This window comes from Procambarus clarkii, chromosome 22, assembly GCF_040958095.1.
Source record: "Procambarus clarkii isolate CNS0578487 chromosome 22, FALCON_Pclarkii_2.0, whole genome shotgun sequence".
Taxonomy (NCBI): Eukaryota; Metazoa; Arthropoda; class Malacostraca; order Decapoda; family Cambaridae; genus Procambarus; species Procambarus clarkii.
Window position 1 is genome coordinate 40,300,691 of NC_091171.1, and position 19,568 is coordinate 40,320,258.

The following is a 19,568-nucleotide window of genomic DNA, read 5'->3' on the forward strand; positions in this document are numbered from 1 at the left end:
TTAGTAAATATAGAGTATAATTAGCCCTTAATAATTAAACCACTAATCAGTAAATAATAAATTTACAAGAATGAGCAAGATATTATGATAATCAGTTAATCATAATTCATTCCTAAAATATAATTAACAATTGTTCAACATAATTGTTCATTTACCCAATGCAGCAGCTAACTCTTCAGCACCGAATCAATATTTTGTGTATACCTCATTGAAATCTAAACTTTAGTCAACAGTAGTTATCATATTAAAAATACAAATGATAGTATATGTGATCCAAAAGAAATGGCAAACTCTCAAGAGTGCAATAACATCATGGGCCATGACTGGAGTCAAATTGGAACACTTTATTGAATTTTAATTATATGGATCATCAAGGATCTACAAGAAACTTATACAAACCATAATATTAAGAGGCAATACACACTCCTTTACATTACAGTTTGGTGCAATAAGAAAATACTTACAAGAAAGGTTCTTCCCCAAGCAGGAATTCACAAGCTGTGTAATGTTACTCACGAAAATTAACCATTATTTAACACCCTGAGACATCGGTATCCCACAGGGCCAATGTCAACTAGTTAACTATGACTAGCTAGATCATAAAATATTAAGTGCAACTGATTGACTGGAGAAACCAACCCAACACAATAACTGTTAATGTAGCACGACACCCTCATCAAGTTAGTCCATGATCTATCCACTGCAATATTACTCTGTGCAAGTTCAAGATATAGTCGGCTGCGGGTTTCCATCATGATAAACTGACAGCTTAGAAATACGTAAATAGCTTCATACAGTATTCAGTCTTAAAGAATTTTAGGAAATTTTGTCATATACCTAAGATTTACACTAAGGATTCAAGTAAATCAAATCTCCTTTTTTCTTATCTGACTAATTATATAACAATTACATTGCTTCATGGGTCATTATAAAACAAAACTATTATAAATCTTTCCTTTGATCAATAATACTAATGATGAAATTTAAAAAATAATATGAGTAAAGAGAAGCAAGATATTCATGAATATTGCATGGGAATTTTACTTCGTATTTAATACAGTGGAACCTTGGTACTCGAACAGCCTCCCACTCAAACAATTTGGCACTAGAACAGTTTATGTTCAGTACTCAACTGTGTGTTCGGCACTCAAACAAACACGCAGCCCAAACGAGTCAGTTTACAAGTAACTGTCGTTCAGTGCACACCACCACTAGACTTCTCTACACCTTCTTGCGTTTTCTTGGATATTTATTTATATTCTTAGTGTAAATAAGTCACTGTGGCACCAAAGTTATTTAGTGAAAGTTAGTGATAAGGGCCAATCAAAAAGAAAATTACTGGCAGTTAGAAGCATGATTGAGATGAAATAAGATCTTGTAGTAAAATATGAATGTGGTGCCCACACGTCTGCTCTTGCTACCGAGTTTGCTATGCCTAAATCTAGTTCTCTAATAAAACAAATAATAATTAATAATAATTCATTGTGTTGGGGAACAGGCAGCCAGAGTGTATTTATACATGTCAGGCTTATATTGAGCCCCCCCCCCCCCCAATGTTGAATTACTAACCCCACAAGAAGCTGACTGACTCATGAATACCTACCTACAGCTAGGTGAACGGGGTCATTAGGCGACACAAAATACACCCAACCATTTCAGTCCCGCCCGAGATTCAAACCTGGAATTTTCAATTGCGTGAAGAACGAACCCCAACTGTACTACTGGAACCCTCAATGTGTGCAAAATGGGGGAAAAAGTGCAAAGTTTTCTTGAAAAATATCACTCTGACAAAACTGTGATAATGGTAGAGGACTCCACTCCCAAACAATAACATTTCTTTATCAAGGTGGTGAGGGAGACCTCACCACCTTCCACATATGCAATAAACTCTCCTGAGTGCTGGTAAAGTGTATATAGTATTTTCCTTTATTAATTTATTTATTGTATTTTTGACCACCAAAATATTTATTTTTGTGGTCTGGAAAGGATTAATCCAATTTACACCATTCTCTATGGAAAAAAACTTCAGTATTCAACCTGATCAGCACTCGACTGGCCTTCAGGCACCAATTAAAGTTGAGTACCGAGGTTCCACTGCAGCGATTTAAAAACAAAGATTTATTTTCCTGCATTCCATTAAAAGTTTGTAAAGTTGATTGCTACAAGATCACGATACAGTATATTTAATTAATACCTTTAACATCTTAAATATTCATTTTATCTTCACTGCTAATGTAGCCATTTACTGAAAGCAATCACATTAAAAATTTAATGTGGGCAAAAAAAAAAAAATGCGCACACACACACACACCAGATTGTGCTCTATCAATGAAAACATTGGCATTTAAGTGCTTAAAAAGACTAAGGCAGTGCCTGCTACAGACAACTACAAAAATATAAATGCTTTCCTTATTAAATAGTACATCAGTTTCAGAGCAGCAGATGCCTGTGTACAGTAATTTTGAAAACTCAATTGATCAGGTATTTAGACATAAATTTGTTCAGCTCTCTCAGGAAGGCCTCCCCCCCCCTGCTGGCCCTCCTAGGTCATCATACAACAAAAATCAACAAAAAAATTTTTCTTGGGGGAGGGGGGGTTATCACTAGTGACCTAACCATTTATAATGTCTCATACCCAAAATAGCCCTTCCAATACAAAAATTCTTCCTTCAAATTATTACATATCACCTGAAGCCTTCCACCAACTTCTTTCAACTATTCTGCCAAGTTCTTTCAAGTTATTACCATGAATCATCTGCAAGTCTGTGGAAATCACAGATTTTCCTGTTCTTTTTAGTGCACCATTCATTCCTTTATTTGTAAACAAAGGCATCTATTGTAAGCCACCTTCCATGAAATGTCCCCACACCCAAGCAAGAAAAGTCCCCCCATATCAGAACAACTTTTCTCCATGTTAATCATTCTCGTGACACTCAAAAAAACCACGATGCTAAATCTTATCTGCCAATTTACATCTCATGCAGTCTCCAGTCTTCCAAGCTTCCATTACACAACCATGAATATTTGTTCCTCCTAACCCCAATATACAGTATGTACAGTACCTTAAATCATGCATTGGCATTATGGAAGGTTTCAATTGTCCATCCACACAAGGAAGAGAGAGAGATATAGTAGAGACAATTCTCATTCATTCATTCATTCATTCACACTCTCCGCATGCATCTCAATTTTCACTCATTAAGGCTATCATGGTAGTTCACTTGTTCTACCTTAAACTCGTAGTTCCCATTTCTAATCGTTGACAAATAAAACCTATGCCTCTTAAGTCATATATCCTATTTATTCTATTTATTCCCACATATTTCAATAAAGCACAGACTGTTTTTTTTCTCTGTCCATATCGCCTGGCATATAGAAGAATAACAAATAAGGAGAAAGGGGGGGGGGGGGGAAGAGAAAATTAAGATAGCAATAATCAACAAAATCTCAGGATCAATATTCAGAGAAAAAATCAAGTATAGCAAAGTTCTTCTTACATCTTTTTCTGTTGTAACAACTTGGGCCATTTATGTTGTATAACAATGTGAAATTTGACAGATTTCGTCATGATTAATCTTACTTCCACCAAATGCAAAAATTAGGAAATAAAAGAAGTAGTTAAGTCTTCATTGGCAAACTTAATTAGAATTTTCAGGATTCAACCATTACACCATAATAAAATAATAAATTATGATGTTCAAGTCCAGATTTGTTCCAAAACGTCTCCAAAACTAATAATTTGTCTTTACACTTCTTAAGTCAATGTTACAAACTATAAATTCAAAAGATGATCTGTTTATTTAATAGAGAATATAGACTAATTGTCATAATGCCACACTTGGCCCCTGCCGACAATGCTATAATGCCAAGAACACTACCTTTAACGTACAAAGCTTTTTCAAATTCACATATTCATGCATTGTACATATATTTTGATACATTGAGTGTACAGTAGTTACAGTATGATTCTGCATTTTATGAATTAATCAAAACTTTAATATCATTTCACAATGCACTAGTACAGTGTATTATGCCATATGTATCTATGTATCCTCTTTCCATGTTATAATATACACTGAATGACTGACAATTTATTTTTTTTAATTCATGCAACAATTCTTTCACCAAGGCTCTAAAATGACTGAAATCCACCGTGAAACGTTTTTAAAGTGTTATGGTACCAATTTCCCATGATGTTACAGTACAAAACATTGCACGATTGGCTAGATATCAATTGAAATATCTTCTGCTACTTTAGCTTCCCAGGCAGCTGTCTCCTTCACCCCAACCAAGATGATAATATCTATCAATTAACTGAATTGCAATGCTCTGCTGCCAAGCTAAATCTCAACAGCAATCAGCGCTACAGAGGTAATGTTATTGTCAAGAGAAAGTGCTATTCCATAACGACTCATGGAAGGGATGAGGATAAGGATTTGGGAAACGAGGGAGGGAAGGAATGGTGCCCAACCACTTGGACGGTCGAGAATTTAACACCGACCTGCTGGAAACGAGACCGTCACTCTACCATCCATTACAAGTGGTTGGACCAGTGCTACAGTCATCTCCTATTTGACACCAGAGAAAGCAATTCCCAGTTATGTACATACAGAAAGGTAAAATATATAACATGAATGCTTTGAACTTTAGAAAACCAACATAAAAATGTCAAGAACAAATAACTGATGAACCAGTAAGTACTGCAGGATAGTGACCCATGACAGGCAGGTGAAGGCGATTCTTATGACATCAAGAAGCTGTGCTTTTAAGCCCCCGAGATGAGAGAGACTATCATCCTGTAGGTAAAATAAAATAAAACAAGATTAATGGATTTTCAACAATGATTGACAACAGCATCTGCATGCTTGCTCTCTCATACATACATTACGGTCCTATACAAAGAAATACACCAACTAGGTATAGTTTGACCATATCAGGGGAATTTACAATGGATCCTCAGGTCAGCATATTGCATGATATAAAAAAAGTAATGGAAACATGCAGTGCAGTGCAGTGATTGCAGGTGGCATACATCATGATTGAGAAACACGTACAGGAGGGTGGAACAGATACAGGAAGGTGGAGCACATACAGGAGGGAGGAACATGTACAGGAGGGTGAAACAGATACAGGAAGGTGGAACACATACAGGAGGGAGGAACATGTACAGGAGGGTGGAACAGATACAGGAAGGTGGAACACATACAGGAGGGAGGAACATGTACAGGAGGGTGAAACAGATACAGGAAGGTGGAACACATACAGGAGGGAGGAACATGTACAGGAGGGTGAAACAGATACAGGAAGGTGGAACACATACAGGAGGGAGGAACATGTACAGGAGGGTGAAACAATAGAATGGTTCAACAAGTACAGAATAGATTTATGTACCCCTCCCCCCCATCCCTGATGATGGTACAGTAAAATGATTCAAAATTTTTATAATACTAGGAAGCTTTTCCCTGCATCACCATACAAAGGTTTGGAAATTTTTATGCCTACACACACACAAAAGTAGTCTCCATATGTAAAATGTACTGTCCCTAGAACATTTTGAAGAACAAAAAAATCATGTGAGAACCATAAGGTTATTCTACCAGGAATAAATAATTCTAGATAACTATTACTAAATATACAGCAATACAAATATCAAAACGTACACTAAGAGTGCATCTGGGAACCTCTAGTGTATAGGTTTTGAACCCTCATCAAGGCCCCTTGCGGATTTGTTCATTTGATATATCACGGTATTGTGATTTGTGTGTGAACCAACCAACAATCTTGTACTTACCCATAAAGGTAGTAGAAAAATGCAAGGAGATAGAAGGCTAACTTCACCCAGCCCTCACGCTGACACTGGCTTAGCACCTCGTGGTTCATTATACTTGTAGGGTCATACAATCCCGGTCCACTCATCACTGGTCGCCCTCGGTACCTACACATTACAGTAATTATTAACACCACACACTATATAATATAAAAATTATCAGTTCAATAATGTCATCCTGAAAATATCCAGGTGTGTGTGTGATGGCAAACTCCCCTATAGTCACATGGAAAAAATAAGACGCATTCCGTAACAATATATATTAATGTGTACATAAAATATATTAATAGAAAAATATATACTCCAGTTTAATTTATAGTAGCTACAAATTTGATTGGAAAATAAGACAAAACCCAAGAAATTAGATACTTAAATGGGATTAAGGGGGGGGGGGGAGTGCATGTGTAGGTGTAATTTCTTGTATGTGTTTGACGTGTAAGCAGAGTCTAGCCTTTCAAATTTGTAGTAGTTTAATGCAGACAATGTTCTCCATTTTCAATGCAAACTACAGTACTATCCAATTTTGTTCTATTGTGATTACTTTTAAAGCTGTGTACTGAGTTCCCATCAACCACTTTTTTTCAATCCATTCCATTTACGTATGCTGAAAATATTTTTATGACATTAATTCATACGTGTCTAGTTTGCATCTACAGTACTGTACATCGTTTACTGTGCGTTATTACATTAACTATGTCTAGTCCCAGGAGCTATGCTCATTATGTCCCATATTCTTTATATATTTCATCACAGACGGTTGTGAAATCTACTGTTTACACCATATACAACTATTTCTATTAATTGGACATAAATATTTGTTGAGTTTCATTTACAACTGTACTTCTATAGTTTGTATCTAAGGCAATGAGTTGATAACTTGAGAGTAGAGCCCAGTTTTAACTACAGTATTATGCAAACAATGGCCACTCACAAGGGAAACTACCTCCTGTCAAATCTTCATATTTATATTCCAAGACGATAGGCTATGGATGCCTCTGATAAATGACGTCATAGTACAGTATAGGTTATGGTGACCTGGCAAGGTGTCTCCACATGCTGACACTGTTCTGTCCAACTTCTGAATAATAAATGATTACAATTTTCCCTTTAATTTGAATAGAAGCCCAACTTCTATTTTTCTTGTCAATGTCTTATGTTTGAATACTGATAGTGGGTGTGTCTTTGATAATAGAGGAGTGTGACTAGCTAATATTATGGTTACCTCAGTTGGATCAAAGACCACACACCTTTAGTTTTTTTACTAAACAGTTTGGTTACTTGTAAATTGGCTATACTGTACAGTACTGTATATTTTCAGATATTTGGTATGGAGTACAACGATTCATAAATAAGTACCTGGGAGTTAGGCAATAACTGAGGATAGCATTCTGGGGAAGGTTAGTCCATGGCCAAGGTCTCAAGAGGACATCAACTTTAAAGTATTACATTTTATAGCATTCACAATCTAATCCATTCCTTTTCAAAATTCTCAATGTGGCAAATTTCTATGCCACATCATTGATTTGCTAAGAATCAACAGTCACTTGTAGAAACTCTGTCCATTTGTTTTCCGACTCCACCAGGGATCGAACCCGAAACCTTAGGACTATGAATCCCGAGCGCTGTCCACTCAGCTGTTAGGCCCCCAAGTACAGTGCCTAGCCATCAGCAGAAAGTCATATTCAACGGTGTTTTAACATATTTGATACAGTTTAAGACAGCAAATAATTTATATAATTAAATAAATAATAATAATAAGTGGCTAGTACAAAGATGCTGGGTCAGCTTGGATTTTTGTTTTTTTACAGATGGGTACAGAAACTGGTGACTTATTAGCAGGCGGAGAGCTTTCTTATCCCATGGTCATGCCTTACCCACTAGTTTTCTTAGAATACCACCCACCAATTGTTTAACAATCAGGTACCCACTACAGGGTGAAGAGAGGTGTACAGTCAAGGATTGGCCCCCCTAGTCAATCCTCCCCAGCCAGGATACAAACCTAGGCCAACTCACTGACACGGAAATCCCTCTGAATTTTCAAGGTTTCTGTTATATCAAGATACAATTTTTTTTTAGATTATCCTGTATAGCTCTAAAATTATATAGATAAAATTACCTACTAAATAATTTACCAAAGTTCAGGACTTTAAATATAGATCATACAATGTCATTACAAATCTCTGAACTACCTGTTGATGTGGTATAAGATGAGAGGAATATTCAGCAACAGTGATACCCATTCTCCAGCAATCAAAAACAAGATGTTGAAGAGCAGATGCAGGGCATATTCTGGTAGAACTAACTGTTGAAATATGAGAATTATCATTAATAATTTGTAACTGGTTATTTCTACATAATTGTTTTATTTATAGTCTTACTTTAAAAAATTGGAAACTGTATCCATATAAGAATGACAACAGGTGCTTAAGGTTTTTTTTTGTGCAATAAAAAATATAGTTTTTAATGTAATAAAATGCTTTTTGTGGCAAGCCTCTAGTAACTCCCCGAGCTTATCTCTGGTACCGCAAAGCCTAAGTCCCTCAGACTAGGCCTCCGAGACCCAATTGTCACCTACTGGGAGCCAGCACCAGAATCTGGTTCGCTCTAAAACAGGAGGAATCAGAGATCAGCCAAAAAACCAAGGAGAAAACACCGGAAGGTATAGATGCAAAAAACCAGCGTTGAATGTAATGCAACGCCATTTTTTTGGTGAGCCCCGGAGGCTTCCTGGAGCTATCAGGCTGATGTGTGTGTTATATTAGTCTGGGGCATTAGTCAATTGGAGTTCAGCCTACCGGGGACCACAAACCAGAACCTGGCCCCCCTAAGAGAGGCAAAGGGAGCAATGGCCTATGGAAACCCCATGTATTTGGAGGCATTCCATGTCTGCCATCGACCGGAGTTGGCACCCAGAAAGGTAGGCATAACAAAACAGACCTCACATGGTAAGAACATGCAACCGAAGACCGAACAGAGGGGCAAAACTCCCCCTATTTAAAACAAGCAAACGTCACACTCCGTTGATGTGCCGCTTGTCCGCGTAGCCCTCCTCTTCCTGGGAGGGGAAGCAGGAGCCCCGGACCCCCCGCGCCGACTATCCAATAACTTCAGTTTGTTGGCGGATGTTGACTCTGGCCTCAAATTTCTAGGCAGTTGTGCACCTCAGAGGTGTGTTCTGCTGTGTGTGTGTGTGGCGCAGTGGCCAGGGAAATTTTGAGAGCACTGGGGTTGCACGCACTGAGAGTTCTCTTCCCTAGGTGCCCTGTTAGTACAGTACTACCCTTGGGTTCTAGGGTTCCCTTCCATAGAACTTTCGGGGACCGCTTCCGTGAGGAATTTGCCACTCGGATCTTACCCCACACTTGGGTGCAGCTGGGATTTTCGTGGTCTTTGTTTAGCCTTGAGTAAGAAGTGGTATCATTTGCTGGTAGGGGCGCAAGGTACCGCACAGCTCGCCTACCAATGCGGTGGCCGGTTTCTGTTCCTCTGGGGATATTGTACTTTTGCTGGGTTCTTCTTTAATTTTTTATTTTTCTTGCTTAGGGCAGTCCGCCTGGTTGGCTATTGGTCCACTTCTATTGTTTGTGTGGCCTTCCTCTAGGCCTCTGTGATTGTACACGTCGCAGGGGTTCAGCTTTAGCAGATTCCCTTGCTAGTTTGGGCCCAGGCGGTTTTGCTGTACCTTGCCTGGGCTTCCCGTAGCAGTCAGCCTCCGGGCCCTGGAAATCTCCATTGGGGCTCATCAGACCTATGGGTGCGTCTTCCGAGTTCCACCTTGCCTCGTGCGAATTTGAGGGTTGTTGTGTGTCCTCCTCTCTGGGTGACAGTCACCATTTTTGCCTCCGTCATGCTGCCTGTTGGGTCAACGACACCTTTGACATGAAGTCTTACGAGTCATGCTCTCTGCTTGTTCTCCAAATTGCCCATTCTGATGACACTGGTATGCGGGTACAGGCGGCATGCGCTTTGCATGTTAGGTTTAGGTTGCTGCAAAGCATTAGGTTGGTTGCCAACCCGGATGTCCGAAGCTGCCCCGTTTTGGTTATAGGGACCCAACATGGGGGTGTTAGTTGCTTTGACTTTGGTTCCGTCCGTGCTCCCTGGTCCTTCCCCTGTTGTTCATCCTGCCCCCCCCCCCCCTGCTTTCGGCTCCCAAACGTCTGAGGGTTTCGAAGTCAGGGCAGGGTTTAGTTGGTAATGAGATTCGGCAGCTTTGGGGGCTGTCCCATTCGGGTTGGGGACAGAGACATTCGAGCCGGTTCCTCCTGCTGAGGCTTCTGAGTCCCCACCAGCAGGCGCCCCTTCTTTTCTGCCTTTTCTTCACCATTAGATGGTATGGAGGACTGCTCTGCCCTGGGTACTGATTTGGAGGATCCCAGGGCTGGAGAGGAGTTGACTTGAGGGTCTTAGGCCCCCCTTTGAACCCGCTTGGCTTTTGGTGCCCTCTTCACAGAAATTGAGGGGAAGGGAGAAATGGAGGGAATGGAGATGAGAGGGAAAAGGGAAATGGAGGGGGATGGAGATGAGGGGAAGGGGTAAATGGAGGGGACGGAGATGAGGGGGAGGGGGGGTACTAGCAGGACCCTGAACTAAGGGTTGAGGTTTAGTTTGAGCTGAACTAGCAGGAGTACTAGTTCAGCTCAAACTGGTTGAGAGGACAACACATCTTCCTCCTAGAGAGAGAGAGAGAGAGAAAAAAAATTTATTTTTGTGTGATCTCAACACATGTTGAGAGACTGGGGTAGGAAACCAACTCCAACGCTAAGCTGAAGTCAGGAAAGCCCACAGAGGCTTCCTCCTTGGCTAAAGACTATGCAAGAGCAAATTCCCACATGAATAATGTTGTGAGAGTTGAGGTAGGAGTGGATTTTAAATACTTATCAAGCATAAACTCCATATACTTTATATATATATATATATATATATATATATATATATATATATATATATATATATATATATATATATATATATTTATATTTATTTAAGTCCAATGAAAAACTGGTCAACTTATTTAAAAGGTATAACTGTGGTCTCCCTAGGAGCCATTTACATAGCATCAATAACACCAGGTGAATGTGAGAGATGGTAGTCTCTCCAAAGCGGCAAGTGGCTCTCCCCGCCACTTAGTGACAGTGGTGTCAGGTGGTAAGTTGAGTGGCAAGTTGTGTACTTATTATAGTTTTATGAGTTTCCTTCATTTTAGAATGTATATCAGTAACCTTTCTAAAGTGCTGGTGACATAAGCTTAGAGGAGCTATTAAGAGGCCTTCAACCTAGAAATACATTGGGGTTGAATAAATACAGTACTATACTGTATATTACAATATAACATGAGCCAATACATCAACTACAATACATACCAAACGATATTCAATACATTTATGTGAGCGATTACAGTAAAACAAACAAACAAACAAACATTTCCAGCCAACTACATTCATAAAAAGCATATAAAAAGAGGTAAGATACTTACAGGATTCAAACTATTGCACTGATCTATTGGATTTTTGTAGTCTGTCTTCAGTTCATCAAATGCAATTATCTGCAAAAATATAATAATAGTTAACAATCAAATAACAAGAGAGAATTGTAACTGCATGGCAAGTATACCGAATATCTAAATGAGGTTCAGCAACAGCAAAATGAAAGAACTACTGAATCTGTGAGAGAAATTGGTGGCACAGATGAAAGGATATTGGTGGTAATAATAGGGGGGGGGGTAGTAGTGATACTGACAGTGGTAGTTATGGTAGTAGGTCTACTGGTGTAGGTTGTGGTTGTAGTGATGGTGCAATAGTGGTGCTGTTGGTAAATGTGGTCCTAGTAATAATATTTGTAGTAGTGTGAGGTGACTGGTAATGCTGATTATGATGGTAGTAGTAGTGTAAATGTTAAAGGTAATGGTGGTGCTTGTAGTAGCAGGGGTATGCAAGTGGGTTAGCAGAGAAAGGGAAGGATAGATATACTGTACCTATCTCTGTACAAGTACTGTTATTCAGCCAAGTGGAAAAGGATCCTAGTTAGGTACAGTATATATATAATGACATTTTAAAATACTGTATTACTATCTGAACAGAATATATTAAAAATGAATGTTTAATAATACAAGTAAAACTACAGTAATACAATGTTTTAAATAATTCATCAATTTATATTCTGAGATATTGATCTGAAACCGTTTCTGACAGCTATTCCAATCACTATAGTCATGATAAAATTACATCTTAAATTTACAATCTATATATTACTGCAGTATGGTTTTAAGCCAGGCAGTACACATTCCAAAGTAAATTTAATATATTTGGCCATTTTGCTAAAAATACACAATAAACATGTCAATTGCAAAATCTCCTAAATATTGTTCACAATTACTGAATCTAGGCAACTGTAATTATCCTGTGGTGCAGTAATACTGGAGCAGCTATGCTTATTCATTTATAAGGTATCAATGGAGGATCACAACTGCCCCAATGATTATCAACACTTTCACAGTCTGACCATTCATAGCATGCTCAGCAATATATGGTCTGACCTTCTCGAGGCCCTGCTCAGCCTGGAGGAAAATGGTGAATACTATACTTAAAGATGAACCAATACCAACATTTTGGCTACCATCAATATTGACTTACTAATGCCAATTGAAAATACAGTACACCTAAAATTTAGATGTCCAAATACAGACTCTAACAATACTTTATATTGTATTATAAAATCAAAAAGTCTAAATGCAACAGGTTCTCAAGTACCGTATTGTGGAAAATCCAAGATACGTCCATCTATGCCATCTATGTGTATATGTAGATTTGTCATTTTATTGCTATAATCTTATCTTGTGATAATATAGCATGACAGCTTATTTTATCAAATATAATTTGTTAGCATCACTATAGACTTATTAATTAAATATTATACTACAGTAGTTAGATATTACTCATTGTAACCTCTCATTAAAAATTTATATCAACATTGTATAAGTTTATATTTTATTATACAGTACTAAGGATGATAAGATCATATTCAATCTTTAAATACTCTATTTTACATATAGTATTTTGTTATATATCATATCAATATAATATTTATTAAGATATTAAATTACTCCTCTTGTTAAAACAAAATTGTATTTAATAAAAAATTTTCCTTAAGATACATTAAATTCACATTACAACTCAGAACTACTACTTTCTCCGACTTAAGATACTACTGCACTTATTTTAACTAGAGTACTTATAATAATTCTTTGATATAGATTTGTACTTGCATGGTATTTTACAATAAATTATAATTTCTTTTATACTTTTGAAAGAACATGAGGACTTGACATAGGCCAATAGGCCTCCTGTAGTTCCTTTAATTTGTTTTGATGGGGACAGGAAGCCTGTGTACATATATCCTTTAGGATTGTGTAGAGGTCTTCCTAAGGTCAAACTACTGACCCTCACCAGCATGCAACTCCACAACAGTTGCCCAAATCTAAGGTACTTATTTACTGCTAGGTGAACAGGTGTATTAGGTGAAAGGAACTATGACCAACTATTTGTCCTGCCTTGGAATTAAACCCAGGATCCCCAATTGTGAGTCGAAAACGAAGTCACCTGGATTCTTATCCAGACGAACACATTCATGACAAGTTTATTCTTGGTAAATTGACTCAGTTTACTTGTGTACAATATTTTGCATTCACTGAAAAACAACTGTACATAATTTATACTGTATTATGTAAACCATCTGTACTTGCCAAAGTACTTTTCATAAACAAATAAATGCTGAAAACACAGATATTTTGAACCACAACATTCCACACCCAAAGTGCTAGCCAACTGCTACACTAGAGAACATGAGGAAAGAGATGACAAGAGCCCCAAAATATTACATGGTACATTACCACTAAAGTCCTAACACAACACACTAGCAACACAATGCTCTAGTAACACAACACCCTAGTTACTGCCCTAGTAACACAACACCATAATTATTGCCCTAGTAACACAACACCATAATTACTGTCCTGACAACACAGCACCATAATTACTGCTCAAGCAACACAACGCCATAATTACTGCCCTAGCAACACAGCACCATAATTACTGCCCTGACAACACACCACCATAATTACTTCCCTAGCAACACAACACCATAATAACTGCCCTAGCAACACAATAACTACCCTAGCAACACACCATAATAACTACCCTAGCAACACAACACCATAATAACTACCCTAGCAACACACCATAATAACTACCCTAGCAACACAACACCATAATTACTGCCCTAGCAACACAACACCACAATAACTACCCTAGCAACACAACACCATAATAACTACCCTAGCAACACACCACAATAACTGCCCTAGCAACACAACACCATAATAACTACCCTAGCAACACAACACCATAATAACTACCCTAGCAACACACCACCATAATTACTACCCTAGCAACACAACACCACAATAACTACCCTAGCAACACAACACCATAATAACTACCCTAGCAACACAACACCATAATAACTACCCTAGCAACACACCATAATAACTACCCTAGCAACACAACACCATAATTACTGCCCTTGCAACACACCACAATAACTGCCCTAGCAACACAACACCACAATAACTACCCTAGCAACACAACACCATAATTACTGCCCTAGCAACACAACACCATAATTACTGCCCTAGCAACACAGCATCATAATAACTGCCCTAGCAACACAGCACCATAATTACTGCCCTAGTAACACACCACAATAACTCCCTTAGCAACACAACACCATAATAACTGCCCTAGCAACACAGCACCATAATTACTGCCCTAGCAACACAACACCATAATTACTACCCTAGCAACACAACACCACAATAACTACCCTAGCAACACCCCACAATAACTGCCCTAGCAACACAACACCACAATAACTACCCTAGCAACACAACACCACAATAACTACCCTAGCAACACAACACCATAATTACTGCCCTAGCAACACAACACCACAATAACTGCCCTAGCAACACACCATAATAACTACCCTAGCAACACAACACCACAATAACTGCCCTAGCAACACAACACCATAATTACTGCCCTAGCAACACAACACCACAATAACTGCCCTAGCAACACACCATAATAACTACCCTAGCAACACAACACCATAATAACTACCCTAGCAACACAACACCATAATAACTACCCTAGCAACACAACATAATAACTACCCTAGCAACACAACACCACAATAACTGCCCTAGCAACACACCATAATAACTACCCTAGCAACACAACACCACAATAACTGCCCTAGCAACACACCATAATAACTACCCTAGCAACACAACACCACAATAACTGCCCTAGCAACACAACACCATAATTACTGCCCTAGCAACACAACACCACAATAACTGCCCTAGCAACACAACATAATAACTACCCTAGCAACACACCACAATAACTGCCCTAGCAACACAACACCATAATTACTGCCCTAGCAACACAACACCACAATAACTACCCTAGCAACACAACATAATAACTACCCTAGCAACACAACACCATAAGTACTACTCTAGCAACACAACATAATAACTACCCTAGCAACACACCATAAGTACTACCCTAGTAACACAACACCATAATTACTGCCCTAGCAACACAACACCACAATAACTGCCCTAGCAACACACCATAATAACTACCCTAGCAACACAACACCATAATAACTACCCTAGCAACACAACACCATAATAACTACCCTAGCAACACAACACCACAATAACTGCCCTAGCAACACACCATAATAACTACCCTAGCAACACAACACCATAATAACTACCCTAGCAACACAACACCATAATAACTACCCTAGCAACACAACACCATAAGTACTACCCTAGCAACACAACGCCTAGGCAGTAACACCCTAACACTAACACAAAGCCCTAAGACTGCCACGAAGACCTAACACTAACAAACATTCGAGCCTTAACACACCCTAATACGAGCGATAAGCAGCAAAGACCATTTTAATTTGAATTCAGAGCCGAACCATTGCGAGTGACCAACCTTGCCGGTGAGATTAAAACCAGCGCTTGACACTTACGTGGAAGATGGCAAAGAATATGAGAAAGGCATCGACTATTAGAGCAATAATGTAAGAAAATGCTGCAAACGTGAAGGCCATGTTTATGTTAGGGAGTGAGTCGCCGGCGCGATGGTTCTCACTTCACTTACGAGGTGAATATTATATATATAAAAAAATGAATTCACTCTCTCATCAGATATATACATAATATATTTGATCGCATGACCTGTTTCATTGAATATTATGATAAAAATTGCTTTATAAGTGAGAATATTATATTTTTTGTTATGCAAGAAGTCAATGAGCCCAACTTGGAATCGCAATTTGTCAAAATAACCAAATGATTATCAAATAAATAACCTACATGGAATTTGTAGTCAGTATAATTAACAAATAATTGCTAATATTTATTCAAGTGCTCTTTCTAAGTTTCTGTAAATATTTTAGTCACACGTTGTACTCTGCAGTAGGCCTGTACATCATTCCTTGGTCGGGGGGGGGGGGTTGCAGGAAGCCTGTTCATTAGGCCTATCATGATTCACCTTACGATAGATACAACCCACGACATTTGCCTAACTCCGGGTACCTATATACTGTGGGTAAACAGTTGGATGCGATCTCCCGTATCAGCTACAGATAATAGCGCCAAAGCGCCTTCACTTACGGGCTCGCCATAGTCCGTGCTGCTTGGAACTTTTTGTTCTGAGTAGCTGGATCTAAAACAACAGCAGCAGCTGGATGCAACATACTTGGATGGCACTGTCGTGATCATCACTGAATTTTGTAACTAGCTCATCAAGACTGTAACTTGCTTAGCTAATTGAATTTTGTGGTTCAGTCCCTGAGTCCATTATGTGCCAACATAACCATTTTTTCTTATACCCACAGGATGGGTATGGGGTGCATAATAAATGAACTAAACTAAGATTAATGTGACATGAAAGGAAACGTGCCTAAACGTTTCTATCTTGCCGCGGGAATTTAACGTATAGGACCTTTCAGTCGAGTCAAATTCGTTCAGAACTACACCACATACAGGATTTATTGTGCATAACACTATTATTTACATTACTTTGTTTTATTCATTACATTATATGCACTCTGTAGCAGGCGGTATTATACCCAAATACCCTGCTTGAAACGCTATGCGTGTTAGTTAGTGGCTTTGCATGAATGTACAAATGCCAATCTTATGTAATCTCACCAACCCATTGTACCTTCCGGCAAATAAATTATTATTATTATTATGAAAATGTAGTCCCCGTGGCGCAGTCGTACTTACTTGGCGAGCAGTAATTTATTAAGGTATTCCGTCCTCATCCTGTGTATGGCTGTGTGGTTTTCTATAGTTACTGAAACAGGAAGCCTGATGTTAGGCTTCGAGATCCCCCCCTGCTACTTGGCCAGCTACTGTACTGACCTGTCCCAAGATGTAACCAACAGTTGCCTAGCTTCTTAGAAAATTTACATTATTTTTTTATTATTATTCTCCTATCTCCTTATTTGCTTCCTGTTTATTTCTTCTTAAACTACCTTTTCACATACGTTTTTTCTCTCATTATACTCTCCTTTTCTTGCCCCTCCCCTTGCTACATAGCGTTCCCGGTTTGGTGCCTTCATTTGATAATTACTTACTTACGTGCCCTTCCTTTTCCCTATCGTTATCTCGACTTCTCACTCCTTAACTTTACGTCCAAAAGATAAATTTATGATTATTTTATCAACTGCATTTGCCACCATCACATTAAACAATTTTGTTGTACATTTGTTAACCTTCCGAGAGCTTTCCCTTCCTATAGCTCACGGAAAGCCTTACCCACAAGTTATCCCTGGAATACGACCTGCCAAGCGTTTAACAATTGCGTACCCAATCACTGCTTGGTGATCAGAGGCGTACAGTTAAGGATTGGTGTCTAGTCAGTCCTTCCCGACTCGGATTCTGTCTTCTGCCAGTTTGTGCACCTCCACAAGCATCCTTGGCATATTTCATCACTAACCACTTTAATTTTAGTTATCCTGTTTTATAACATTTACTCAAATTCTGCTCTTCACATATAATTTACTTTTTATCATAGCCTACCATTAACCTAGCAAATTTAGCTTTCCTTTAAACGTCCAACTTGTTCCATATTCATTCTCCACACGTTCTATGTTGCTATCAACTTAACTTTGCTTTCATGGGTCTGGGCAAGTGTGAATAAATTTTGGGAAGCTGGGTCCCTAGCCCAATCCAACCCAACCCTATAATGCAGGGGATGTAAGGTTGATTGCAACACTGGTGCGTAATGGTAGCCCCACATTCCTACACCAATTATGGCAATACTACAAGTTACAACCTCTGGTGCTATGGATATACTGTAGTTATTTTCTAATATTAAACGTCTTAATAGTGCAAGGGATGCTGACAATGTCTGATTACAGCTTTTAGAAGCCAAAAGATTCAAATCTAATCACATAATTAATCGGAATTCTGTTAGAAAGTTGCATCTTAACATTTAATTTATTTTTAGTGTGTGCTTATTTGGTGACTACTTTCACAACTGAGGTGATTATGCTCAGATTCTGACATGCACACCTAGTTTAGAAAATGTACTGGTGTTGATGTACCCAGTGGTAGCTTGTGTAAGATACCCCCACCTCCACCCGTTCTTCATTATAATTTTTTACATTTTGAACTGAATCTATCTTGGTTTTTACAGCTTCAATGGGTAGATGAATCCATTGCTTTACCATCACTGAAAAAGTATCTCCTATTGACAAAAACTTCTGCTGCTTTGTTAATAATAAAGTATGGTCGAGAACACCATCACCTTCACCAGTGTATGCGAGCTATGTGTAAAAATTGGACCGAGAACCAGATTGGCGCCTCCAAATTAGCAGCGAGTTCAGGTGGACTCCAGGTCGTGTAACTTTTTGCACATCCTAGTCCATGGGTTAAGGTGCACATCTGTGGTTATCCACAACATTGGTTCGATCGTGCTGTCCTGCTCTAAAGATTATATCATTGATTTATCACATTGTGTACAATATCTTTATACATTTAATATTTTTTTATGTTCGACATACAATACTGTGGTGTAAATACTTTCTAATGAAAGGATTCTAAATGGGAAATTGTAAACAACGCCACACCTTAGGGATGGCATGTGACTGAAAGCTTTATTGTACAGATTTTAATGGACAACAAGATCCACAGCATTCACCCTTTATTTGTGCACATGATAGGACATACATTTGTGCATAATTTGATGCAGAATCCCATGGAAAAAGCACTGTTTGAATTTTTTAGTAATATTAATTTAAAATTATCAGTCTTGGAGGAATTCTGTATTATCTAGATGCCAAATTCATTGTACAGGTCACTGGCTAGATTAAAATCACTATCTTGGACCAGGTTCCCATGTAGTGCAAAATCCACTGAATTTATATTCAATATAGTATTGTATAGTGAATATTCTTTGCTTGAGCCAGTGAGCCCAACCACCTTACTGATACATCTCAGCGTAATACTGTAATGGGAAGGAGAGATACTGTATACAGTATAGTAACGGAAGGAACACGCAGTCAACAAGGTAGTACCGATAAAATCCTGATATACCATATAATTCAACATGACAAATGCACTATTGAAAGGAGAAGATAA

At 38.5% G+C, this 19,568-nt stretch overlaps 1 protein-coding gene across 1 annotated transcript; it reads right to left on the bottom strand.

The window, feature by feature from the left end:
* Positions 1-1,512: 1,512 nt before the first annotated feature.
* On the bottom strand, positions 1,513-16,059 carry cni (protein cornichon). Its single transcript, XM_045731291.2, has 5 exons — positions 15,944-16,059; positions 11,304-11,372; positions 8,017-8,129; positions 5,792-5,935; positions 1,513-4,796 (listed from the first exon to the last, which is right to left on the bottom strand). The coding sequence occupies exons 1-5, from the start codon at positions 16,022-16,024 to the stop codon at positions 4,766-4,768; spliced, it is 438 nt and encodes a 145-aa protein (XP_045587247.1). The 5' UTR covers positions 16,025-16,059; the 3' UTR covers positions 1,513-4,765.
* Between the last annotated feature and the right edge of the window lie 3,509 nt (positions 16,060-19,568).